General features: G+C 47.7%; 1 protein-coding gene across 3 annotated transcripts in view; it reads right to left on the bottom strand.

Annotated features, from left to right (window-relative positions):
* The window catches only part of LOC104016997 (monocarboxylate transporter 2), a 42,883-nt gene that overhangs the window by 12,882 nt on the left and 2,493 nt on the right, over positions 1 to 27,508 (bottom strand). Inside the window, exons 2-3 of one of the 3 annotated variants that reach the window (XM_087743752.1) lie at positions 26,733 to 26,894; positions 26,247 to 26,504 (exon numbers count right to left, since the gene is read on the bottom strand). In XM_087743752.1, coding sequence (XP_087599878.1) covers positions 26,247 to 26,463 — 217 coding nt within the window. In that variant the 5' untranslated portion in view covers positions 26,464 to 26,504; positions 26,733 to 26,894. Of the gene's footprint in view, positions 1 to 14,568; positions 14,811 to 15,193; positions 15,248 to 15,604; positions 15,700 to 26,246; positions 26,505 to 26,732; positions 26,895 to 27,508 lie in introns of those variants that run through there. The other 2 variants (XM_087743755.1, XM_087743753.1) reach the window with 2 other exon arrangements.

Below are 27,508 nucleotides of genomic sequence, written 5' to 3'. Positions count from 1 at the left end.
TCAATAGATCGAACAAGCATTCCTCGGAAAGTCACCAACACATTCCTCTGCAGCCTAAGGGCACACAACTCTGCCATTTTTCAATTTTCCACATGTCCGCATTTCTCCAGAATCAATCTAATTACTCAACTAAGAAAATGAGGTTTCAATCACCCCTCCCACTGGAAGGGGCTTTCACATTAGCCCTAAAACTACAGGATGTCGTACCATGGAGCAGAGCATTTAAAGCCCACAAGACTTCTGCTAAGGCTCCTCTCCTGCTCTGATTCGGGGCAGTTCCTGAGGAGAGAAGCCCCTGCTATGAGAAGTAAAACAAAATGCTCACTTATGTCCCTCTCTTGCAGCATCCAGCTCAGGAGAAGGGCAATATGGATCCACGTCCCTCTCGCTCCAGTCCATAAGCTGTCGTATCAGCTTCACCCATCAGCAAGAATGGGTTTGGACCATGACAGCAAATTCCTTCCCGGCTACGGGGACAACCCCAGGTAGAGGCTGGAGTAGATGAAAGCAAAGGTCCGTAGCCCAACCACTGATTTTACAAATGAGAGCAGCCTTCCTGTGCCCCTGGAGCACCCTCCATGAACGTGCAGTGTCCTCAACCACATCCCAACTTCCCAGTGATCACTTATTAAGCCACAAGAGCACAATTGCTCTCTGTTTTTGTCTTGCGTGATCTCTCAGCAATGCTTTACAGCAGGTCTGCATGACCTTCAGCAAACAGCCTTCACCTGCTATAACCAGTGTTATCAGTTTTACGGGGGAATAATCAGTCCCGCCTGTTTGCCAGTCTGGGTGGGAGAGCTGTGGTCTCAAAGGTGTTAATCTCTCTGGGCTGGGCTGAGCTCACAGGGAACCGTGAGGAACTTCAGAAGCAACATAAGCCTTTCTCCTTCACAGCCTGAAACCTCAAGTCCAGGCCCTGTGAGCCTGCTTTGCTAAAGAAGCGCAGCACACAGGATCACAGCCCACACTTGTCAGTGACAGCATTTGATCTCCCTGACCAGCCTCACCCACATAGGACTGAGGGTCAGAGACCTCTAAGGTACTAAGTGCAGCCAGTCAGAGGAGAAAAACAGGAGCAGAGCACCTGGACTAAACCTTTCCAGCCACTGGAGAATCCACAGCGAAGGCCTTGATGAACACTCAACCTGCAGGGAAAGCACCAGCTAGACCTACACTTTACGAGACACCAGAGAATCCAACCCAAGGCCTCAACAGTTGGTAAACCAAACTTCCCTGAGCTGCTGCTCATAGGCTGAAGGTTTTGTAATAGTCCTGAGCAGACCTTTCAAATGCACTGAAGCAAATGCAAAATCACATCCCCAAAATTACTTCCACTTAAGTCATTTGGACCTACAGAAACGTCCATAGGCTTTAATGGAGCAGCCTTTCAAAAGCTGTCCCATCTCTCGGCAGAAACCGGCGCACGCAATATGTCACATAGCTGTGCACACTTCAGCACGCAAACCCTGCCAATTTGGGCAGGCGTACAAAGCACAGATGCATACACCTTCACCCTGCCCAGATGTCTTCAGTGATCAGCATCACACCCAACACATCTAAATACACCTCTCCTGCCCTGCTCTGCCACATGCCACCCATAGTGTATTTCTCACAGGGGGCTGATTAGCTATCAAACATTAGATAACTTTAACAGCAGTGTCCTGGGAAGCTTCAGAAAACATCAAATAGCTCAAGTCACGGCAGAGGAATTAAGAACAGGGAACAACAACAAAGCCAGCACTGCAGTTGTGGGAAATAGGAAACACAATTACTGCTTTGCTTGCAGCTATTGCAAAAATTAAAAGTGTGACAGCCCCTGGAAACATGGTGGAATTGAAAAGTGGGACCTGTCATTTACCAGTTATTCAGCCTCCATGAAAATAATAAAGATACTGTATATTACCACACAGAAACCAATTATGGTAACGTGTGCAGCTTAGATCCCAAGGCACCTTTACTTACTAATACCTGCCTGGTAAAACGTGCAGGAACCACAATCTCCCTGTCCTGGCATCCAAACTAAATCATCCTTCCTTCCTGCGGTGGGAGAAGCTAACAGGAGTCAGGGTGATTTTTGCCTCTTAATTTACAGAGTCAGGGGAGGACAGGGCAAGAGAAACAGCTGGCAAAGCTCTCAGAAAGCTGCCATTTGCCAGGCTTGACCTTGCAGAAGCAGCCACGCTAACGCCGTCTAAGTCTCTGAAAAGTCATGATGAGGAGCAAAAGCCATCTCAGCTGCTGAGTGTGTCCCCGATGCATGGCTTCTCAGGGACTGGAGCAGCCAGGGCTAGTGTCACCCAGCCAGCACTGTCCCCACAATCCCATCACCATGGCAGCATTGCAACTTCTGAGGAAATTAGAAGTAAAATTTAATCCCCTCCCCCGCCCCTTGCACCCCAATACATCCCAAGGATGAGCCTGCCAGCACAGGGGTGGTAGCAGCTGGTGCTTCACTGTGGGAAGGGGTGGCATTTCCACCCATCCAGCCTTAGGAAACAAGGCAGCCCCTTCCACAACCCAGCAAATGGCTTCCTCCCTCCTGACGAACTTCCAGCTGCAGCCATCATTTATCATCCATCGCAAGGGGATGACACGAGACAGCGCACGACACGGGGGGGTGCTGAGCCTCATCCTGCTGCTGGTTTCACTCCGAGCCATGCCTGCGGCTCTGCACCTGCCCTGGCTCGCAGGGCACTGCTGGGCCACACGCTCTCCAGTGGAGCTGCCATCATCCCCTGGGTAAGAGCAAGGAAAGCCCGCTCAGAAATGCCTCATTTTACATCCCAAGCCCTTGCAGAGCAGGGCACATATAAAGGGGGTTCTGCCCGCAGTAAAACTCTGCAGTATGGAGAGCAACTGTTTGCACCAAATATCCCCTAAAGATGCTGCTGGGATCATGGCACTCCTGGAAGACTGATGTAATGTAAAGCACTATCCTCAGCCCATATAAATCATGCCGGTTTAGTGCCTGTCCTGTATAAAGCCTCTCTTTTCTCATACCTGTGGCAGATTTCCATTCATTGTTAGCTGGTACATGAAAGGCCATGTCAAAGAAGCTGATCTTGGTGGCAAGCAAAACACAGGAACTCGCCAGTGGGAAAATAAAGCAAGCCCTAACTCATTTGTTAGCTTGTCCAATTACTTTTCACCTTGAGTTTTGTGTTTGCAGAAGTGAAAAGGACCCTGAAGAGAAGATTGTAAAACCATAAAGAAAATGCAAAATACCCTGGACTCTCCTCTCTTCTCCTCCACAAAGCCAGGCCATCTTGTCATTTATTCTTTTTGAGCCACTGAACTATGACCTAGACAGGATCATAATGCAGAGTTGGCATTTAACAAGAAATATCAATCCATACTGGCTTAAACTCTTGCAAGTATGACAGCGCTCAAAAAATAGACACCTGAATTGCCTTTCTGTTTTCCTCAATAAGCCTTATGAATTTTTTTATGAGCTGCAAAACTTCCAGTGTTGGTGCAAAACACCAATGTGCTTTTAATAAGGACTAAAACATTCTTCTCTCCCATACCTCTGACCATATATATCTCTCTTATTTGTAAAGTATGGTTTGTCATTTTTTTTAACTTAACCTAATGCTAACATAAACAGTTTTCCCCCTTTTCAGTGGAACCTGGCTTAGATGAATTTCTGATGAAATATTCCTGTGCAGAGCTCTCAGAGAAGCAGCTGAGAGCTGAGACCCTGAAAGACCGACCCTGTAACCCACAGGCCTCCATGCAACGTGGGTTTTTTTCAGGTTTCACAAGACTGGCCTTCTGGCAGTGTAAAGTGGCACAGAGCCATTGCAAACATTATATGTCTGCTGGTAAGATCGTTTGATGGCCACGCAGATGATAAAATAGCAACACTTTAAAAATACTCCACTGCATGGACCCCAGTGCTGGCAGGTTTGGACCACCAAGTGCCCCCATCACCGGGGCTGCAACGTGCAGCTCAGCTTTTCCCACTTTTCCACAGTGACAAGTGGCTTTAATGAGCTGTTACTATACAGGGACATTGGTCAGCACCAAAAGAACTGCCCAGATAGTTAATATTTTCCAAACTGCTGTGAAAACACAGATAATACTAAGGAACTCGGCATGACATGACTGGCGTTGACTATGTGGAGTCACTGGGGATGTAAGAAGGAGCAGAGCATACTCAGCTGGGAGGGAAGCGGGGGAAACCATTTATACTAATAAAACAAAGTCTATTATTACACTAGTAGTAAAGCAACGACAGGAGCAGGCCTGCAATTTCCTCAGTAATAATCTCATTCCCTCGGTGGAATAACGACACTGCCTTTGGCCTCATAATTTATTCACCAGGGTACCAGCCCATTGTAACACAGCAACCTCCTCATTACCCCGCCAACGAAAGCAAGTGCCCCCGCATTATTAACACGCTGCCAGAATCCACCAGCCTCCCAAGGCGGAGGGGATCAACAGCAGCAATCAGCACCTGGTGACGATGCATGGCCTGAAAGAGCGGTGGCCTGAGAAAACATGGGGCACAGACGCAAAGGCAGGGGGAAAGGGATGAGAGGGTTAAAACCTGCAACCTTTCAGTCTTTTGCCTTGCTAGTAGTCCAAGGTCCAGGATCTGGGTGGCTCATGCTCTTAAGTGTTTGTCACCAGGGCTTGGAGAACTGCTGCTCACCAGCTGACCCATGTTAAATGAGCCCTGCATGTGCCTGCTCGAGATCACCATTGGAGAAGAATTGCTGGTACCTGGTAATAATACAGTGTATTAATAGCCTCAACTGCTTGGTTCAGATGGTTTGTTTTGCACCTGCAATGGCTGAGGAGTCCACACACAACTGGTTCTTCCTCAGGCAGTGCTGCTGGAGACAGGACGGCCATGCACGCTGGTGCTGGAGGACAAGCAGCAGCGAGCAAATGCCCCAGGTGACAGCCATGGTATCAAATACCCCTCTGCCAGACCCCAAAAGGCAGCTTCAAAAGACCTGTCCACCCCTGAACTGCCCTGATGTCTTTTGTTAGTATTACTTTGCACTGCACAGAATCATTTTTAAATAAGTAGGCTGAAGTCCAGCATATGCAACAGCAGCTCCAACAGCTAACCAGTCACCAGCAGCTGCCTCTCTTTCTTCCTCATAGGTGAGGAAAATGGTCTGTACATTAAAGGGGGTAATGGCTGCAGTTTCAGCACAACCCCTGTGAGATGCATAAGCCAAGTATGGGAGAAACTCCCTGGACACACGTTACTCGGTCATCAAACTGATCGGTCCAGGCTCTGTGGTGCTGGGTCTCCTGGGCAGGATGGGCACCAAATCTAGCTGAGAAGGCAGTGGGTGTAGTGATCTGCTGCAGAAACCAAGCCATGGCAGCCCTCCCTCCCCTGCACCCACCAGGCACGTCCTTGGGAAGTCAGGGACCCTGACCTCCCATCAGAAATACATGCATTTGCCACAGCAGCATTCTGATGTTAAAAAAAGAAGGAAAACTATGCAGACAAGGCCCAAGCTTCAGAAAGACAAAGCATCCTCTTCCTTATCCAGCAATCTTATCTGATCAGTGATTTGGCATTTCAATTTCCAGATTACACAGCTGACACGCGCTGCTCCTGCGGCGCACGGAGAAGCCACAGGCCAACAGCTCCAAAATTGGGGCTGGAGCCAAGGTCCTTCATGTCACTTCATATTTAGGCAATTAAATAACCGCTCCTGCAAGGGGATGGCGTCACAGGTGCCGAGCACGCAGCTGCCTGCGCTCAGTGGTTTCCGCAGGCTGCTGGTTTGGATCTCACCCACATGGCAGATCACAGCCACTGACCTTCAGAAGGTCACGACTTCACGTTTTTTGAATTTCTTTCCCATGAGTTTTTTAGCTAACCTTTTGCTTTGGCAGGACTGCAGACTTTTATCCCTTCTGTCACTTGAAGTCCAGCTGCAGAACATGAGCTCCTTACGCAGCTGAAACACCTATTCCCTGAGATCAGCAGCTCTTCGTTACTGGTCTTAACACACTGCTCTACAAGCAAATTGGCCCCTACCTGGCCATGCTCTCCAGAGAGCTCTGTCCACCTCCTGGAAGCCCTACATAATTTGACCAAGAGACCACTTATGCTGGAGAGCCATTCAGGGGCAGAAAAGCTGCAATGATGCGAGACAGGCATCAAAGCTCTCGCACTCCTTCCTATGGCAGCACTCAAAACACATGCTCTACTGACCGGGGGAAGAAGCTTTCATATGTTTGAACTTCACTTGAGAGAGTGGATTATAACTTGTTCCTGGGCTTAACACCTGTCTGCGAAGCATTAACAACCCCCAAACCAAAACTCTTCACTTTCTTCTTCCTATTTCTTATTAATCTCGGTTTTTATTAAGTCTATCACATCTCTATTACTGCTGCCTGGTGACCTTGCTAGCTCCAATGAAGGGCGAAATGATAAAGCTTTGTGATCAAGTCCACGAACACAGAAATATTTCACCTAAACCTATAGTGCTATTATCGCTCATAAGTAGAACAGGGCTATTTAAAAAAATAAAAAATATAAGCACATACGTGGTGACCTTGTAGGGCTTGAGTGCTCTCTGAGAGTCAGGAGAAGTATATGAATCTGCAGCCCCATCCATTACAGAAATCAAATCATTCCTCACCTGGCCTTCTTAACAAAATCCATGATCGTAATGGTGCTGCTACCGCGGGGATTGTTTCAATGACATGGGGAGGCTGATTGACTCTTGGTGGGACTCCAAGAGGTGGTGACAATAAGCAGAAGGATGATGCCCAGCACTGGGCTGCTCAGCCGCAGGTACACAGGGAGAACCTGCCTGGGCTTGGCCTCGATGGCAGGATGCTGGATGCTCACCGTGGATAAACAGAGATATTCCTTTTGTTTCAGCCTACACAAAATATCCAGGTGGAAAAGCACATACCTACAGAAATCCTAGTGAAAGCCCTACTTGAGAATTTTTGTAGAACCAACACTGTAAGCACATAAGTAGAGAGAACTGACACATGAGGCAATTACTGCAAATATCGCCTGTCCTTCCCTCCTCTCTTGTAACCCTTGCTCAGCACTAAGGGCTGATAAGGAGGCGCTCGTGCCGTTTCAGACACCCTCAGGTAACGGAGGCATCCCATGGGGTGCTCAGACACAACACAGGACCCAGAGGACACAGGTGCTGGATCTCCTGGAAAGACCAGGGAGCAGCTGGCTGCGTACCGCAGATCCGCACCGCATCCGTATGGGCTGAGCATCTCCGAATGCAAACCGTGCCCAGGTACTGACCCTTTTATTTCTCTGCTAAGCCCAAGTTATAGAAAATGATTGGAATCCCATAGTGCAACTATCCAAGCATAACGCACAAGGATAACCCCTTTGCTTTTTAGGAGTGAAGCCACTCATGTGGGAACTTACAGGCTTGGGGCTCTGGGTTTCTTAAAGAATAAGAAAAAGCCCCAGCACATGCTGTGGCAGCTCATTTCTCAGCAGCCGGGGATGAAACCAGTAGCACCAGCATGTGAGCTCAGTATCTGCAAAAAGACACATGCCTTGCAGAGATTATTTCTTAAACCAGACAACGGCCCCATCGGATGCTGCACACAGGCAACCTGCCCTCATGCAAACAGCTCTCTTCCCCTGCCCAGCCGTTTGGGACTCCGCACACAGAAAATTTACTGCAAAATGCTGGGCAATGCACAATTTTGTCAGGCACCCCCGCCACTGAGCTTTTAGCAGTTAAAGCCTCCACCAGTCAGGGCACGTCCTGCCCTTGCGCTTGTGGTCCATCAGGCAATGTCTGAGCCAAAAGTGGCTTGCAGAGAGCTTGCACCTCCTGAGGCCTGGCCTGGACTCTGTTACCCACTTACTGTTTGTCCTTGAAAAACACCCACACCTCCCTTCCTGTGCCTCAGTTTCCCCTTTTAGTGCTGCAGTACCTCACAACTATTTGCAAGCACTTGAGATGGCTGGAGAGCCCTGGGTGAGGTCTTCTGGAGGCAGAGAAGGTTTTGATGAAGTTTGTACCAGACCAGAAGAGACCATTGGCAGTTTTGATTAAGTTAAAAACTGCAGAATCAAACTCATTATTAATATAGCTTTACGCCACTGCATGTTGTAAGGTGCTTTCTAAACCTGTCACTGCAATTTATCATGCTAGCAGTGTAATAAAATACAGCTATAAAATTTTGGATTAAATGTTCAAGGTCAATGGTCGACTTTCAACTTCCCAATCTCTTCCTTGCTGCTTTAGCAGATGCTCTATTAAGCAGTTACAAGCTCTGGGAGAAAGTTTCTTTGGAGAAAAGACTCATTTGTGGAGCATCTCCAGAATTAAATCTTCAGACATTTAATCCAATTACAAAACAATAAATAATAGATAACAAGAGTAATAAATACTGGCTGGCTTCAGGATAAGGCTTTTACTTCAGAAACATTTTTCTTGTGTTTGCGAAAGGTGGCTCTGCTCCTCTCTTTGCAAAACAGACAGAAGGCGATTCCCTAATTTGAATAGAAGTTTGGATCTGTGAGAACAGCATCCTGCAGATTTTGGGGGAAGTATTACAGCAGCGTATAGCGAGACTGAGAGCAAGGCTCCACTGCACTACATACTGAATAAAAGCAATGTATGGTCCTGATGCAACTTATCTTTTTATGTATTAAGAGACAACGGAAGCAGCACATATTTACATCTACAAACTGTATACAAACATGCAGAAGGCTTAGCTGCACAGCAATTGCAAAAGAAAGAGTAGAGATTCTTCAAAATGAGGGGAAAAAAAGGTCAGATGTCTCCTGCTCTAGTCCCAGTTATTCAAGCTTAATCAGCTGAAATGACTCTGTGTCAGGATCTGGACTCTGAGTTTCACTCAGATGACTTCTGTTGTTTCATTACAATGATGAAAGGAGCATTTTGGCCACACAGTCACCATAAAAAAACCCTGAAAATGCAGATACTGTCCCAGGTATTAAATTATTCTATTCTGGCACATGTGCCAGAAAGCTGGCTCATTGTTCAAACTCTAACAGCCGGCTGTAATAAAGGACATTACTTCTTCCCACAATCCTTACCTCTCCTATAGCTCTAGAGGAGACTGTAATAGCTATAAGAACATTGCTGCTATTAAATTAGTAGCATCAGTATTTCTTATTTTTAGAATGTTTGGCTGCTTCCCCAGATGCTGAATAGGGCAACTAAATTACTAGCAAATTAATATTGCTTATCTTTTCTTTCCTGGGAGCTCAACTGCCTCCCGCTTTCCCTGGGTGACGGTTATCTCTGGGGACTCATCTGTGGCCTAGCTTGAAATGTGTCACCCTTAAAGATGGGAAAAGGGCAGCTCAGGTTGGTATTGTGAACACGATGCAGGCACATGGCCCAAGTCAGGAGGCGCGAAGGCCAAAGGTTTTCATTTTTGCAATTATATTATTTAAGATTGTCTCTTTGAACAAAACCCATCCCTGCCCATGAGGCAAGAGCTTGGGAGCCTTGGTCTTGTGTTGGCATAGCAAAGTCCAAGGAGGCAGTTTGCAAAAGGAAACCCTGCCAAGGACATGCAGCTGCACAATGGGTGCCCTACAATGCTCCACATTTTGACAATGTTGGTGTGTCCTTGTCACCCCCAGAGGCTGATACCTGGGAGCTGAGCTGCAGCTGAAGAAACCTTCAGGGAAGGATGGTGGCATCTCCCCTGGTCCCTTATGGACAGATCCTGGTTCCTTTTCTTTACAACCAGCAATGACTCTGCTCTGCAACACTTTTCTCATTTGGCATAAGGAATGAGCTCTTCGCCCATGACCAGAAAAAAAAGTAGAAACATTGTAAAACAGAAATCCTTCTTTATCAGATTGACAGGGTTTCACCCTGAAGGATTTGGTCAGAGAAAAGCAATGTTTCCTTGTGCTCCTCGCTCACCAACCTCCCGGTTTGCCCTCCGCAACTGGAAACGTGGAATTGCTGAACATGAACACTGGTGAGAACTACAAGTACCCTATCATAAAGTCCAGGCTATCCACTTTACTGCACACTAATCTGTTTTACTACTTGTATTACAGTGATAGAATTGTTTTCTGCAACCCAGTTCAGATTAAGAAACTGGGGGATAAGACACATTAAAACTTCTGCAACATATATTGCCAGAGCCTCGGCTGGTGTAAAACAGCTTCCTAGGGGAATTAAGCAAAAACCGAAGGGCAGAAACAGTCTCGGCTGCTGATTTTTCAGTCTTAGTCTGAAAAACTGGCACTGCTCTGGTTCTACAAGCCAAAGCCTCAGGTGGTCACTGTAAATCTGCATCCATGCTGTCAAAGTCAACAGAGCTACTCCGGTGGAGGTCTGGGTTAGTTCATGTGCGCGTTTCCAGAAAATACGCTTCATTTGCATTATTTACGAAATGCAAACATAAGATCTGTTACACAGTAAGCAGCACAGCCTAAAAACCAGTCCCCACACCAATGAGCATGCCAAGGAAATGAGGGAGTCTCCTGAGGATGTCTGCAAACAAAAGCTGTTGTCAGTAAGAGCATCAGACCCTCCGCACCCTGCCAAGGCGCTGGGCGGCACGGCTGCCCTGAGCTCCAGGGGACGGAGGGAGCCGAGCAGGGCGGCCGGGTCAGTCCTCACGGAGGACATCCCTGTGCTCGGGTGCCAGCCTCGCTGCCCTGAATCCTGGCTCCAAGAGCCACAGCACAGCCCGGAGATGTGGCCGAACACCAGGAAGGGGACAGCAATGCTGCAGCCTTTCCCTGAAGCCAACTGAGCAAACAGCGGAGCCTGTGCACTCTTGAGGAAAGCTTTTGATCTACGTGGCCACCTTCCAAATCACGGCCATTTACCGCTGCTGGAGCAGGGGGAAAGGGTGGAGGTGAGGCAAGTTTGGGGTTTTCCTTTTGTGCTGTGATGCCCACACTTGACACCAGCAAAGGCACCACTTGGCCCCTCCGGCCGCCCAGGACACAGGGCCTGAGGCCTCGCGTAGGAGACGCTCAGTGCACCCCGCGTGGTACCTGTGTGGTTGTAGCCCAGCCACCCCTGCACCTCCTCGCAGGCTGTGACAGTTCTGCCTCGCCGCTGATTTGGGAAAGGAGGAGAAGGAGTGGACAAGCCATGGCAATAATTACCTGGTTTAGTAACTCTACTAGTTACTCAGGACTATGTTGAAAGCTGACTTTGGCATTTTTAGAATTTATTCTTTTCAGAAAAGATTAGGAAAAATCCAGTGTTAAACTATTTTCTAGTTTTTCAGCAAAGTACATCAAGCTTTGCTGCACAGGCATCCTAACAGCTCTAACAGGCACCGCAGCAGAGCAAGACTTTGGCAGCTCACAGGAACCAGCGCCCCGTTCCTCTAATGAGAATTTCCAAATCACTGAAGTAGTTCATAAGTCAAACCTGCTCTGGTGTTAAATGCCCAGTCAATCAAATTAGATGTGTTAAATAGGCTCTTGGGCACGTGTGTTTCATTTGCTCCATGTTCTGTAAACTCCCACTGCGGCCCTGTCTGCAGCCACTGAGCGACTCAGCATCCCAACCTGGATTGCTGCGGGAAGAGGGATGATCAAACAAGCATAAATCTTACTCAAGAGCAGAGCAGAGGAGGGGAGGACTATTAAATGGACATAACTCTGAGCAACTGCAAGACAAGTGGGAAGGTAGAAGGTACAATCTCCTGCAATTAAGTCTAACAGTGCCCAGTTGTATCATCCCCCATATTACCGTACAATAGCATAAGGGAAGATAAAGTTAAAGCTCCTTGCAAAAAGGCAGGAGACACTCAGTTAATTGGGATAAAAGTCCACTCCAGCATCCCAGGTACAGAGCACATGGCACTGGCTTGAACACTTGGAGAGAAAGAGAAGAAAGTGGGTTGGAAAGTCTGCAGACGGGAGAAGGCAGAGGTGATCAGAGCAGCATTTCACCCGCCTCAGCACCGGCTCATCAGCCGTGACCTGCACCCCGAGAAGCTCAAGCCCCCCCATCTACACCCCTGTGAGCAACTTCAGGCACTGCCAGGCGCAGAGCTAATCTGCAGAGCATGTTCCTCACTCGGTCACGGTCAGGCACAAAGCATCTCTTCCATACCAGAGGGTGGGGGGATACATTTTTATTGGAAGACAAACCAGAGCTGGCAACAACCCACAGAGGCAGCCAGGGAGCCCCCCAACCTACAGGTAACTACTTTGGCGCATTTATTGCAGTGTTACGGGACAGGCGATGGGATATCGCTTCAGCACACGGCGGAAGGGACATGATTTTTGGGGCTGCTCCATCAAGGTCTCGCCCCACCTCATGGCAGAGCAGGTTTTCCCACTGCTTCACTGTGGGTGGTGGTTGAAATCATAAGATCATCATCATGGTGCCTTGAGCCCCAGCTAACATCCACCCAAGACTGAGTGCAATGGAAGAAACAGCATTTCCCCAGGAAGAAGGCTTGCACTGTAAGATGCCCTGAACTACGTGAAGACAGAAAAAAACATGTTAGGGACCCAGCCGTCAGGGAGAGCAGCGCTCCCTAGTCTCCATGGGACACATTTAGCACATTGACCTGAATTAAAACCCCAACCACAGCCTTCCCAACAAGTGACGTCCTAATTTTAGTACCAGACCACCAAATTTACAGCAGCCTCCACTCATTTGCATACTTTCGGTACCAAATATTAGCCATCTCTCTTTGACTTCCAAACCATGCAGCTTCCAAGACACTGATCTGTAGGCAACTGAACACACCAAAGGCATAGGCTGCCTACTTTTCTTTTTTTTCCCCACCTGACTGCTTCAGAGACATTCCACATAACTTACCCTAGCCCTTTAAAACAGCATTTAAGTAGCATCTAAATGACAAGCGGTCCTTTGGCCTGCCTCCCCATGGCAGTGTTTCCCTCCCCCACCACAATCTACTTGCTCCTGTTCAGCCCCCCTGCTCCCTTTGCACTGCAGACTGCTTATTGATATTGCTTGGGCTGAGGCAAAAGTGCTTTTCTCTGCATTTAATAACAAGCCCCAGTGGAAATCTATCTCAAAGCCGCAGTGCTCCCCAGGGCTCTGGCTCAGCATCCCATCAGGGAGGCCAAGGGGGTGGCCTGGGACAACGGCACTGGCTTGAGCAGAGGATTTCTCTTTCTAAATCACTGCTTGGGTTTTGCCCTCGAAGTGCTCCATTTGTGGGTTCTCAAATAGGAACGCAGCCCTTGCAGAGCTATTCTCTGTGGGACCAAGCCTTTGCAGTGGGTTACAATAGAGTGGATTACAACAGGCTCTGATTCAAGCATCGCTTCCACTTTACAAAGCTTTCCAAAGCATCTTTACCTTCATTACCAGCTGCGCTCTCCAAAAAGCACTACAGTGCATTATTAAGGAAAAAAATATTTGTTTTTAAAAACAAAGAATATTTTCAGAATTGCTTTAATAGTCAGGATAAATATTGATGAAGTTTCCTGCAATTACAGAGCGTGGTTCCTGTCTGCCTCCCATTGCGGATTTAGTCAAAGGCAGTCCAAGTTTTTCATTGAGTCATGAAAGTGGTATCAAAATCATAAAAACGAAGCAAAGTTATATGCACTGCTTTGCAACTGATAAGAATGATCGACTCTAGCAATTTCATTGCTGTAATTACAAGCTGCCACAATAAACAAGCAGCTACTTCATTTATTGCTCTACTTCACACTCACCCTTGGCTGAAACCCAGACCCAGCTATTTCACATCAGCCTACTCTCAGGGCTTTTTCACTGATGCTCACGGAAAGCTTTTGTAGGTAATCTTCTGATTTCTGGGTAGGGGACCACCACTGCTACCCTCAGCAACATGCCAGGTCTAGCCCACGCTGGTATTTCACAGCCTCTCGGGTGCAAAGTTACCAACTTGTGTCAGAGCAAGGCAGGAGGATGCCAGTGTCTCTTCGAAACAGCTCGCCCGTCCCCTCGCCACTCGGGTACAAGGAGCAGGGCTGGTGCTGCCTGCCTTTGGGGCAACAGAGGTGCTGTGTGACAGGGCCAAGGCCACGTTTTGTTTGTGGCATCAGAGAAATCCCCCAACACAGCCCGCGGCTGGCAGCGTGGCCGGGGAAGGGGATGCAGCAATGGGACACACCACGCAGCTCAGCCTCTGGGGCGCGGAGGATACTGGCACCCCTTTATAAAGGCTTCCGCGTAACACTGCGCCCACGTTAGTGAAATGAGCCCTATTTTGAAAAGCAGCAAAGGTGCTGCAAACTCAGCTGGAAACAAAGGGGCTGTCAGCACCAAACTGGTCACAGACCACATTTTCAAAGGCATTTGCAGTCTCCCACAGGTCCAAAAGGCACCCAGAGGGGTCAAAAGACGCCTGCACCCGCTGAACCCAGTGACAAATTCGGAAGGCACCAGGCCTGTTTGAAAATCCCAACCAACAACAATTTACCTCTGAAAAACTGCCCCTTAGCCCCTTTAGGCTCCAGATATGACTTGTTTCCATAAATGACATTGGAAATACGATCAGAAAATAAACCTGTTGATAGCGCCTGTGCAGACGGACGCTACTGTTTTCCCTGCACGCTGGGCTGGAGCGAAAATTTCTGGCTTATTTCTGCTTTTACAACACAGGGGCTGGTGCAGGTTTACTCACCTGCACCGTACGTCGTGGCCAACATGATCGAGGAGACCCACGCGATCTCGCTATAGGACGTGCCAAAGAAATCCTGGATTTCTTTGAAGAAGATGGCTATGCCTTTGGGGAAGGCGTACGCGAAGCCGATAGAAATGAAAGCACCGAAGACCACCACCCAGCCCCAGCCGCCATCCGGCGGGCCGGGGGCTCGTGACATGGCCGGGCTGTGCGAGCAGCCGCCCAGCGCTCCTTGGGATGCCCTGAAAAACAAAGTGCAAAGGCGCAGAGTCAGTCCCGGAGATGCTGCGCCCCCAGATCCCCAGTGTCCAGTGACAGCATCACCCCAACGCAGCTTCAAGCTGATTATTTATTTCTAATATCACACCCCACCCCTGCCGCTTCGCGTTGGCATTTAATGCAAAGAACATCAGCGCTATGGAACGGTGCTCCCTGGCATCTGTACCGGGGCTGTGGGCAGAGCGGGACGGGGCCAGAAACGCCCCGTGGAGGTGGGTAAGATTAGAAACGGCGGCTCCGACCCCTCGCCTGTGCCCAGCCCCCCGGGGCCCCCTCCGCAAGGCAGGCCGGGCCGCAGCCCCCGGACACGCGTGGGACCCCGCACCCCCGCCGCGGCAGCACCCACCTGCGGGAGCGCGGCGCCGGCGCGGCCGCCGCGACGGGACGGGACGGGACGGGACGGGGCGGGACGGGACGGGGCGGGGGAGCCGCCCGCACCGCCCCACGCGGGACAGGCCCGGCTCCCACCCCGCCCCGCCCCGGCAGACGGGGACAGGGACCAGACCTCCTCCGGGTTGTGCACGCCTTTCTGCTTTTCCCTTTTTCCCCCGTCTTTTTCCTCGCCCCCCCCGCCCCCAGCCGAGGCGCAGCGGGAGGCAGCAGCAGCACCCAGCCACCCCGCGGGCGTTAATTCGTTAATTAAACCATCCTCAGTTATTTAAATGGAAATTATTTTTTTCCCACCCTATGTTTCCACCAGCATCCCAGCTCCTTTCTCCTCCTTACAAAGTTGCAGGCTGCTCTCCTGTCCCCATACCTCTACATCATGGCAGACTTGCGCAGTTGTCCGCTTGCGATGTTCACCGATTCGCTGTATATTCTAGTTTTTAGGTTGAAGTCCGTTTGGTGAAATGTTAGCAGTGTTTGCTCTTGCTGGAAAGTTGCAGTTTCGCTACCAGACGTGCATCTTGCTCAACCTTGGCTCCCCTGGCTTAAGTAACAGCCAGGTCTTGGAGGAACTCAGCCACGTGCCCTCCCGGCCCCAGTTTTGGGGAAATTCACATGGAGATGGCAGGTGAGTGTCAGCGCCCTGTCGCCTCCCGCTCTGCCTCCGTCCTCCTGGGAGAGGGAGACCTTCTTCCCTCCGTGTGCAACCATGAAGACTGGGGTATGATTTGGGCAGATTTTACAAATCATTTTGGTAAAGACATTTTGCCTGCAAATCAGTTATACTACCTGCATTGCAAGTATGGTCCTTTCTTCCCAGTTCCCCTAAGCAGAGCATCCATTCCTCCTTGGCTTCTCTGTATTTTAAGGCTCAGACCAACTCTTCCCTGATCTTCTATAAAGCTGTATTCAGTCTGTTCTCAAAAAAGATGACCTAACACTCAAAAAAACCAAGTCACACTCATTAGGTGCGTGGAAATCAGCTGTTTTTAAAGCCTGCATTTAAACACTGCCACTGTTCACATTTTTCTTTCCTCCTCCTCTTCTTGAGCCGAAGGCCACCCACGTGGCGCCATCACGGGGGGCAGCGGGCTCTCCCCTCCGCTCTGCCTGAGACAGGAGGTCCCTGCCTGCCCACACCCTCTGCGTGGGGACGCCGGGAGCACTTCCCCAATAGCCTGGGAAAGAGCAAATCCCTGCGCTTGCAAGGGGCTCTGTAAGGCTTTGCCGCTGTCCCGTCTCACACCCTTCTGGGGCCGTGCACAGCTCTTCCCTTCCCAAGGACATGGGGAGACAAAGCTCGCTCGTCCAGGCTGGTGTTTCTTCTCTAATTTTGAATTAGATTTTAACAGCGGTACCGCTTTTGGTTCGGGAACAAATATGTCAGTCTCTAATAAAACGAGAAGGAGCTCCCTGCCTCCCTATTTCCACCCTCCCTCTAACGCTCCCAAAACGGAGCCTGTGTTACTGTAAATCCTACTTTGCGACATATGCAACTAAGCAATAATGGAGAGGGGGGAAAAAATCAGTGCCTTGCTCAGTAATCTTCCTGGCACAGTTAATCTAGAACTTCAAAGATCTCCTTACAACATGTCTGGAAGATGTTTTATTACTACTATTTCTTTCTTCCTATAAAACTGAGTAAACTTAAAACGACCAGAAGACCTTTACTCTCAGGTACACTGGCACAGTGTGATGACCTGGAGAGTTTTGTTTTGGTACAGCCCAGACCCATTTTACGGGCCATAATGATACCTGCTTTTACTGCATCACTTGTACGACGTACGATCCCGCGTGCACAAAGGCGCAGGGTGCAGTGGCGGGCAGTCTGCCATCGCAGGAGACAATTAAAGTCTCTCCAATAGGAAAACCCTGTCTGCAGCTGAACAAGGGGATGGCCAAGGGAACAGGGCTATTTTCTTCTATTTTGCTACAGAGGGATGAGGGTTTGGATTAGCTGAGTTTTTCTAATAAACAGGAATTAAGTTTGTTTCAGCAGCTGGTTTCTGTGTTTTGCCAAAAATAAAAAATTGGATCAAATCTAAATAAACACATCTGAGATTGAACTTGGGCACATCCGTAGCATCAGTGCGGAGGGTGGGGAGGGCAGATGGAAACCCCTGGGAGCAGAGGGATGAAGAAGCAGCTACAATTCCAGCCATGACCTCGGCTGGAAGATGACAGTTTCCTTCTGCAGAAACGCTAAATTTGGTGTAACATTTTAGAATTTCCTCTGCAGCAAACCCTGGCATGACACCTTCTGCGTAAATGTTCACACAAACTGGTGGCAAATTCAAAACTAAAGCAGGAAACCAGTTGCAGCAGGAGATATTGGGGAGGAAAAAATTATTTCTAAGGATGTCTGACATCGATTAGCCTTTGCCCTTGTGTCGCTGCTCTGAAAAGATGTTCCCAAACAAAGCTCGACAGCCTGAGGGCAGAGGGAGGGAATGACAGGAGAAATCCTGGGCTCACAAGGTCAAAAAGGACTTCCTAGCAATTTGGGGAGACTTGGGCTCATCTCATGGTAGCTGTCTATGGGAGTGCTCCCCATCCATTTCGGGAGCACAGCCCCCCCCCCGAGCCGGCCTCCACTTACTCATCCACAGACAGCAGACGCTTCCTGGAGGGCAGGTTTTTTAATTTCTTGGCAAGCAGCAACAAAATTGATTAAAATTGCAAAATACCTTTTCAAATGACTCATTTCCCTATCGCAGTCCTCCATGTAAATAAGTGGCTGCTATTGTATTCCCAGCGCTCCACTCCAGAGCTGCTGAAAGAAGAGGGGCAAGGGGGAAAAAGGAGCCGGGAGCGAGGCAGAATCTGCAACTCTTGCTCTTTCCCCAAAAGGGCCCATTTTCCAATTTTTGCAAAGCTTTCTGTGACAGTTCCCATAGATATTTTAAGTCACGATTTTTAAATCAAATGAACAAACATCCGTCACTTATTGAAGTCCAAGGTTAGATAAACAATATTTAAAATATAAGGTCACCAAAAAAAGTGACTACTAGTGTTGACAACTTGAGTGGTTTTCTTTTCCTGAAAAAAAAAAAAAAAAAACCCACCAAAAAAACCCCTAGGATCTCGCTCTCCTGAGAATGGAAAACATTTCTATTTATTCTCAGTGGACTACTTTGGTATTTGGAAAGAATTTTGTTCAAAGCCTTTTACGCAAGGCATTTTATTGCAGCCAAAGGTAGGTGCTACAACTCTATAACCCCAACAGTGTTTTTGCTTCACTGAGTCTTTGAAAGTCAATTAAAGGCTTTAGAAATTGCTTCCACATTCAGGAAAAAAATCCATTCCTAGCTCTGCTGCATCAAAACAGCATCGGGTAAGTTAGCACCTAAAGAGGTAACTCTGCACTTCTTTAAAGCATCTGTGATTCTCACTTCCATGGCATACCTGCATTTCTCAAAACTATTCCATTGTCATTTGCCATTTGCTCATAAAACATATCAGCAGTGAAATCCAATCCATAACAACGGTTAAAAAGGAGCTTCTGAATTTATAAATGAGATTATAAGCAGCAATTGTCCACAAAAGAGAAGGGCTGGTCCCTGTGGCCCAGGATGCGATACCATTACTTTCCTCAGTGTAATCTGTCTTAGGAGAGAGATATCCCAGTCCTCCAAAAATAGGCCCACACATTTATGTTCCTAATAATATTTTTAACTTTTTCTAAGGGAACAATCCATATTAATATAAACTATTATAGAATCATAGAATGGGTTGGGTTGGAAGGGACCTTAAAGATCATCTGGTTCCACCCCCCCTGCCACAGCTTGGCCTTGAACACTTCCAGGGATGGAGCATCCACAACTTCTCTGGACAACCTGTTCCAGTGCCTCACCACCCTCAGAGTGAAGAACTTGGGAGAAGGTTTGAATTCAGCAAAATTCTTGGCTCTGGACCCCAAGCAGATGCAATCATGAAATGCAAGCCTGGGGACAGATCAATCGTTCCCTCCACGGCGAGTGCAGAATCACCCTTATCCCCCTGTGCTCTCCTCACCGCTGAGCGTGACTGGGTTGATATAACACATTCCTCAGTGTTTAGCCACAAGACCTCCAGCATTCAGGGATTTACCACTAATATTTTCATGCTCGAGGTTTTAATTAAAGGGAACCTAACTCTGCCTGGCAGCTCCTGGGGTGCCAAGCAGCGGGAGGGATGCAGGCAACACCCCACCAACACAGCACCTGTGCATGCTCCGAATAGGGCACACAGGTCAATCTGCATCCCTTGACACCCCTATGGCTGTTTTAGGGAGACCTTTAATTTCCACCCAGCCTCTCCACAGCTGTGTGAGATGCTCTGCTGCAGGCAGAGCCACCAGCCCCACGCATCCTTGCGCTTGGTGGTGGGGTGACACCGCGTGGAGCCAAGGGACGTCGGTGCTGGTGCAGCTGGGAACCACTCAGGATGCTGGCAGAGCCTCATGGCTCTGCTTTCCACTGAGTAATGTTTTACAAGGGGGTCAAGGAGAGGTCAAAACAGAAAGTTATGAAATGTCAAACTTGCTTTTTGCTAAGCCCCAGCATTAATAGCACGGAGGCCAGGCAGGCAAAGGGATTCATACAATATGAAACAACTCTCTCCAGAGCCAGCAAACCTCTTAGATGGCTCCAGCCCTGCGTCCGTGCCACCAAACCAGCCAGGTGCCTGAAGCATCGCTGCTGGATGTGCTGATTTCCTGGAGATCATAAAATAAACCGAGCAGTGACATCACTTCTGTTTTTCCTCTGTTTCAGGAGTTTAATCAGCAGCCCAAACCAAAGCATTTGTGTTGGTAAAAAGCTGGCTACAATTAATCTAAATCTAATAACTGGAATGTTTTCACTGGGGAATTAAAACAAATTATTCCTTTGCTGTTGCATCTTCTTCTCATTTACATTTTAATCCCAGTAGTATCTTGCTCTGTTATATTTGGAAAATGACTGCATAGAAAGGGAAAAACAACATGATTGAAGTACTCAAAGACGCATCAAGAATTCAGCTATTAACTTTAATGGCAGAAGTCTGGCAATGCCAAGCCCTGAATGATTAAAAATTAGCACAAGTACTGTGGGTTTTTTCCCCAAACATCGCTGAATGCAGAGCCTGGTGGCATTTCAGACTGTGCACACAAACACAGGCAAACAAGCAGCTGGGCAGAAGGTTGTGTTGAAGGTGTAATTACACATTAGCCAGAGCAGAGCAGGTCACTCTGTCATTTGTAAAGGGGACTCTTTACCGCAGGACACAGCGTGCAGAGAGAAACGTCTCTGTTCCCACCCTGTGGTTCTCCACTCCCAGACTCAAGCCCTGTTTTCCTTGCTGTGAGGTTTTACCACAGGATAACGAGTTCATACCTTGTTGCTCAAGGTAAACACGTAGTGAAGAAAGGCACTTTAGTATTGTCAATGTAAAATTAGTACCATATCCCATCTTATTCCAATTTGTCTTACCTACTTTGTCTACCTGTTCTTATTTTGAAGAAAAGCACACAAAAAAACCCAAAGCACTTACATTTCTGCCCTGTTAAGGACGGGAAGTCCAGGTGAATACAAACTGTGTCACACAGGTACCACCCTGTGGGTCCCCAATGCCTGTCATGGACTACCTGATCCCACCGGGGACACCTGGTTACACAAGCAACAGAGGCAGTGGTTTCCTCCACCCCAGAGCATCTTCTGCCACTTTCAGCCAACTTACTTAGAGTCACTGCAAAATCCCAGTTTTACTTAAAATAATTACCTTGTGTGATCCTGTGCATCCCTTCACGTACAAAGATGTGAAATGATGGTAAAGTACTAGAAAGGCAGCAACAAAGGAGTTGCTTCCAAGTGCACTGTTTGCTCCTGCCTTGCATTACCCCAACGCATATTCCACGCGACGCCTGCGAGGTATCTTAGACCTGTTCGCTTATGTTGCCACTTCACTACGTTTTTCACCCTGAATGAATTTAGCTGATCTCCACAAGGTCACCGCTTGCAAACACAGAGAGAGTTTCTGGGTGGTGGATATACCCTCCACGTACTGCAGCCCAAGCATGCGGGCTTGGGCTCACCTTCACTGAGCCCACAGGTCTCCTGGGGCTTCTGATGGAAATATTCTTGTGAGAGTTTCCTTACTCATTTCAGTGAAAAGGAACCAGGTTAGCAAAGATCTGCCGTTTAGACTGTCAAAACTATTCCAACAAATTGTGACTGCAGGGTCCAAACACATCCAGCCCCTCCACAAGCACTTTCTCCAAGGCATGGCCCTAAACAGCTGTGGCACAGCTGGGTCCAGAAGACCACCGCTGGCTCCAGCCCATCTCCAAAGCTGTCCTGCCACAAATAAATTCTCAAGTAGCTGTCAACAGGACAGAAAGAGGAGCACCTGCCTCAGGGCTGCCTGAATAACACTTCAGCAAGGTGGAGAGCTTTAGATCTCATTAAACCCTCCTGATGTTTGAGAGAGGAGAGATTTTACAGGGGTGCCATGAAGAGTGAGTCCCACTCCAGAAGAGCAGAAAGCTGGCACTGCACAGTGTGGGCTGAGCCTGAATTGAGGGTCAGCAGCTCCTTGGCTTGGGGACAGGGGAACATCAAGCTGGTTTGCAAGTAGTCTCTGGGACACTGTTGTTTGCAGATCATAGTACTCCGAGCCATTAGATAATGCAGGTATTTTCCAAAAAAATGAACCCCACCTCACCCAAGTTTTCAAGGTATTAAAGGGATAGTCAATTAAAGCTACAGAAAACTATCATAAAGAGGCAGCTGGGGCTTTGCTGTTTGTTCCCCCCCCCCCCCCCCCCCCCCGTCAAATAAAACTGTCGTGACAAGTGATCATAACTCCATGAGGGTTTCTGCTCTTGCTGTGAGTTCCCCCAAGAAACCTTCCTCTAGGACTGCAGCATTCCGGGAGCAGTTACTGCTGTTTGCTGCATATATGTAGAGCACCTTTGATTTGCTCCAAGGACAAGGATGCACCAAGCAGAAGCCAATTTTGGCTGATACGGCACAGTTCTCGTCACCAGTGAGGCTGCTAGGCACTGCAAGAGAGCAGGTGGGAAGCGGGACTGCAGGATAAAGTCTGCAGCCACTCTGAATGTGACCAGCTCCTCTTCATGGGATGGAGGAAACCCAGCAAGCTCCTTCATTACTTTTCAATGTAGTTAAATGCTGCAGTATGGAAACAAGAAACAGAATCAAACATGGGAAGAGATTAGTTCATGAATCACGCGGTGTGGCTAGCTGTGTATAACCCTCTGTGCCCTTAACACAGGGTGATGCAATACACAATATTACTGTGGGTAAACTCAGCCAGGCTCCTGTGCCTGCATTTTCTGTGTTGCTTTGCCCTTCTGGCTGACCGTTGTCCAGCAGATCAAGCACAATGCTTTAGCATTAACTTTCAAGGTCTTACACAGATTGTTCTTTAGGAGCTTGTTGAACTTTTGACACTGTACATCCATGTTACCCCACAAGATCAAAAAGAGGAGCCTTTTGGTCCAAGTGTAGTATTTGCTCAAGCTTGCTGTAATCCCAGGTTTACAGAGTGACCTTCCCAAGAGCCCCCTAAGTGCCACAGAAATGACTCCTCCTAAGACAGGCTTCAAAGATGCACCTATTATCTAGGTCGTGTTTATAGGGCACTCCATCACTTAACATTCCTGGAGACCTTTGTGAAACTGTTTACATACACAGAATTAATTTCTAAAATTTCATTCAGTTCTCAGCCCTCTTTCCTGATTACCATGCTTAGGGCTGAAATTTTCCAGGCTACTAGCACTATAGATCAGCAGATCAAACTTTGCAGCTGAAAGACGAAATCCTGGCTCCGCTAAATGTGATGGCAAGGTGCCTGCTGACTTCAGTGCAAAGTTTCACCCAGGAACAATATTCAATGTTAAAGAAAAAAAAAAACTTCAACAAGCATTAATTACTCTTGTGCAAAGAAACACACACTGTCCTAAAAGACTACTTTGTAAACAGTTAGCTGTAGCATTTCTGAATATTGTAAAACTAAAGTTAGTGTTTAAAGGTATCATTCTCCCTGAAGGGATCCCCCTGCATGCCCTCAACCGCTCTGGGCAGGCTTCGCTGATGCTTTCCTCCTCTCTCAAACACAGCGTGCAGCTTCACTGGATGCTACAGAATTGTTCTAGATTTATGCTGGTGTAGCTGAAGGGAAGATCAAACTGAGTATTCAATTACTTATGCAGTCAAAGATATTTATTCCCCGAGATGAAACTCCTAAATCTGTTATTATTGCCATTCCCTCTTCTATTACTATTAGCATGCTGCTGCTTTCAGATCTATGGAGATGTCAGCACCATTTACTGGAAACAACAACTGAAAGATGAGAACATGACAGGGAAATGTTTAGAATTATTAACCATTCTCAAGAACAGAGGAGATAATCGATCTTCCTTAATTCTAGAAGAGTCTATAATCGTTACACAGGGATTCTTCCTAAGACATTTTTTTCAAGATCTTTTTCTTTCATAGTTGTTTGGGGTTTTTTTAACCCAGATGCTACAGTGATTTAAAACCTGAGTGAGGTGAAGAGCAACAGCTACCACGCCACAAGACAGACCTCCAGAGAAGAAAGGTGCTCATGCAGCAATAAACACAAATGTTTGTGAAAAACGCCAGGAAAGGTGGGACAGGCAGGACCCCCCTGCCAGCACTGACGTCTTAGCCCAAAGTCAGTGTAAAGGTAAATGCAATGCTGAAAAGGAAAAGTCATCTTGCTTTACAGCATCTCGTATTTTTCTGCTGATGCGGACACCCTCCTGTTGTTACATGTGACATCTGGGAAAGTCAGGCGCTTGCACACTCGGCTGTAGCTTGTAATGGTAGCTCTACAGAAATAAGATTTCATAGAAGTCTGTATTTAAAGATGGGAAGATCAATGATGAAAATCACAGGTTTTGTACTGTAACAGCTTCTTCCCCCATCAAGATCACTGACAGAAGTTCCCTTGCTGTACTCTGTATCTTCATCCAGGTGTCGAGGGCCCTAGCTTGGGGAAAGTGGAAAACAAAAAGCCAGAAATCTCAACCAATTTGAGAGATCTGTAATGTTCAGTGCTCAGTTTCAGACATCCAATTTTCAGAGGGCCTGAACAGCCACCCCAAGGAAAGGAGCCCTGTAGCAGCCCCACACAGCCTGCATCGCTTTTCACTCTCTCACTCAGACTCCCTTAGCCCTTCTCAGCTCCTGACATGAAACCACTAGAGCCAAACAGTGGCCACAGGATTCACATTCATTTTTTCAAGGGGAAATAGGTGCTCAATTGAGATGCTGATTTAATAACCCTGGAAGAGAACCTTTCTGTCCATCTGCGGCAGAGACCATAGCCCAAAGAGCCCAATGAAGCCTCCTCGCTGCCCAGCCGATCAACTCCAGCAAGACCTGAAAAGGCTTTTCCTGCAAGCAGGGAAGAAACTCATCCTTTACACCTCTCTGGTCATGTACATCCCAAACCCTAAGCATGCCAGTCAGCCCCAGTGAGTTAGCAACATCAGTACCTGCCCGCTGGGAATGGGCTGAGACCAGCTGCTGGCTCAGTGGCAGTAGGAGCCTCCAGTCACCCTTGACAAGGGCTGGATTTGAATTGGTAAGTAAAAAGTCACCTGCTCTCATGCCAGCTTTCCAAGACACACAGTCATCATGGGAATTGTATGCTCAATAACACTAGGCATGAGCTGTCAAAAGAGTAAAGACATGGGTTGTCCATGGAATCACAGTGACTGTGTATCACTGCCCAAGTGCCAGGTGACCCTTACAGAAATTTTCTCCTTTCACCTTAATCCATCCCATATGGGATGACAAAACAGCTCTTTTTTTATTGCCATGCAAAACCAGTTCCTAAAGTATAAGATGAGTATGCACGACTTCTGTACCCAGGCTGTACCCTGACATTTGTAGTGTGTGACCCAGGAAGCCTCCAGACCGCACCATCCTGAGGGCGAGGGGGTACCGAGAGGATCCCTCCATCTACAACTTGTTTGTAAAAGTCTTTCCCAAAATGTGTGTCACTGACCTTCTTTGAGGAAGAATACAGGTTTGGGTAGATGTGCATCGGTGTGGCTATTCTTGTGTTCTTAACTGTTAATCCTTTTACATTTCACCCTTGCAAAACAAGCTAAGAAGAACCATCTGCTAAAAGCCCAGCAACAACCTCCAGCAGCCACACCTCACAGGCATCAGCAACCAAAAAGCAAGAGGGTCCTCTACTAACCATTAACAGCAAGATACACACCAGCCACTCAGATCAAAGTGGCAAACTGATACCTGGCATCAGTATCTGAGGCAAACACCCCTCTGAGAATATCCACTTGGTGATTTCATTATAAGGACAAGCAATACCTTCCCACAACCTTTGCACAACAGCAACTTTTGCAGCTGAGGTGCAAGCGCTCAGTGAACGTTTTAACCTGAAGTAACCAGTGGCACATTTGTCCTTTCAGAAAAATTCTTCAGAGAGAAACCTAAACCATCAACCCTTAATAAATGACTTGCAGCAAGATTTTGGCAAGAGAATTAGGGAGTATTTAAAAACATATTTACATGCTATCTCAAGATTTACATGCATGTATGCCATGCCTCTTCATCAGCAAAACTTCAGGTTTCGTGTTCCCGGCATCTTTCTCTACAATCATGAGTACAAGAAAAATTTTTTGTTCCAAGAAAGCAAGCCAAGAATATGAACAGAACAAAAGATGCAATACTAAATATGCTGAAATAACTGTCAAAGACTCAAATAATTCCACCATGGCTGAGACTCTACCCACATATAGCAAGGTTTCTGATGAAATAACAAGAATTGGTGACATTATATATGCCATCAATAAAATACTCAGCAGTACTGGTTTTCCCTGTTTTGCCAGTGTACGTCATCAGAAAAGAGAGAGCCAAACTTGCAGTTAGAGCTTTCCAAGAACTTTCTCAAAGGAACATATTCTCCCCTCCCCTTTTGGTGTAGAGATTCAACCTCCTCTTTTCCAAAGAAAGATACGGTCTTGCTTCACTTACCTCCTCCGTAGGTGGTAGCACACATGATGGATGTTATCCAGGCAATCTGGCTGTAGGAGATGCTGTAAACAGCCTGGAGCTCTTTAAAGTAGATTGTGAAAGCTTTAGGAAAGGTATATGCAAACCCAACCGAGATGGAGGCTCCGAACACCACTGCCCACCCCCATCCGCCATCAGGGGGTACGTAGCCCAGGTCTGAAGGGACTGGAGGAGACATGGTCAATCCAGATTTCACAGCAAAAACCACTTCCTGGCGTCCTGCGGAGCAAAGGATATGCGTGTTTTACAGAATATGCACATCATGTAATCAGGCATCATTTTAAAGCCTAGCAAAATAATTTAGAGTACAGAAGATCACGCACTCTTGAAGCCTTGATCTTTTACCAGCTATTAACAGTTTTATTGTTCAATTCTAACACAACCAAGACTACCCTTCCCTCTCCAATAACCCCGTCCAGTCCTTCCATCTATACCTTAAATACACACCCTCAAAATACTCCCACAGCTTCCATGCTCAGGGATGGACTGCATTCAGAACTGAAGTCAATGCCTCCATTTTCTCTTCCACATCCAGCCAGTAGCTCGGTGTCTCACCTCGGGAGATGGTTTCTGTAGGTTGCCCCTGTCACAGTTGCTCAGCCCGTCCCTCTGGAGAGAAGCAGATGCTACAGTTGTACCGTTTTTAGGGTAAACGCTTCATTGTGTATTTTTCAGATGTGGGTGGAAAACCTTACGATTTCAGGTTATCCCTGCTTAAAAGAATAATTCCCATTACGTGAGCAGCAGGCACTCGGCCCCACAGTGCGTCCAGCTCCCCTGTTCCGCAGGGGGACGAGACTCTCCTGACTGCTTGCTTTCCCCGAGCCAACAAGCAAACTGCAAGCAACTGCTTGCAAAAAGAGGCTGAAGTTCCTTCCTACTTAGGGGCAGCAATTCCTCTTGTGCCTGGTGCCTGCCAGGTTAGCAGATTATGCTCAGGAGCAACACAGATCAAAGAGGGCATTCACTCATTTGCATTCTTCCCGTTTTCCCTGGCCATTAAAATAAAATGAGGGTAAAAAGAAAAAAAAGTAAAACCTACATGCCTCTTAGGAGTTAATCCACAAGTCTCCTCTCAAGGTCAAGACATTAAATCAGAGAGGAGAGGAGAAGGTCCCACAGCAAAGGGTGCCAGGTAGGTACACCTGCATCTTTGCAGATAAAAGGTGGTTTACTGCCTTTATATATTGCAAACTCAGAAGCAAGGGAAGCGGATAGGAAAA

Source organism: Nipponia nippon, unplaced genomic scaffold (assembly GCF_047370975.1).
Source record: "Nipponia nippon isolate SJK-2023a ecotype South Korea unplaced genomic scaffold, ASM4737097v1 scaffold_9, whole genome shotgun sequence".
In the NCBI taxonomy this organism is placed as follows: Eukaryota; Metazoa; Chordata; class Aves; order Pelecaniformes; family Threskiornithidae; genus Nipponia; species Nipponia nippon.
This window is presented reverse-complemented; position numbering and strand designations above follow the sequence as displayed.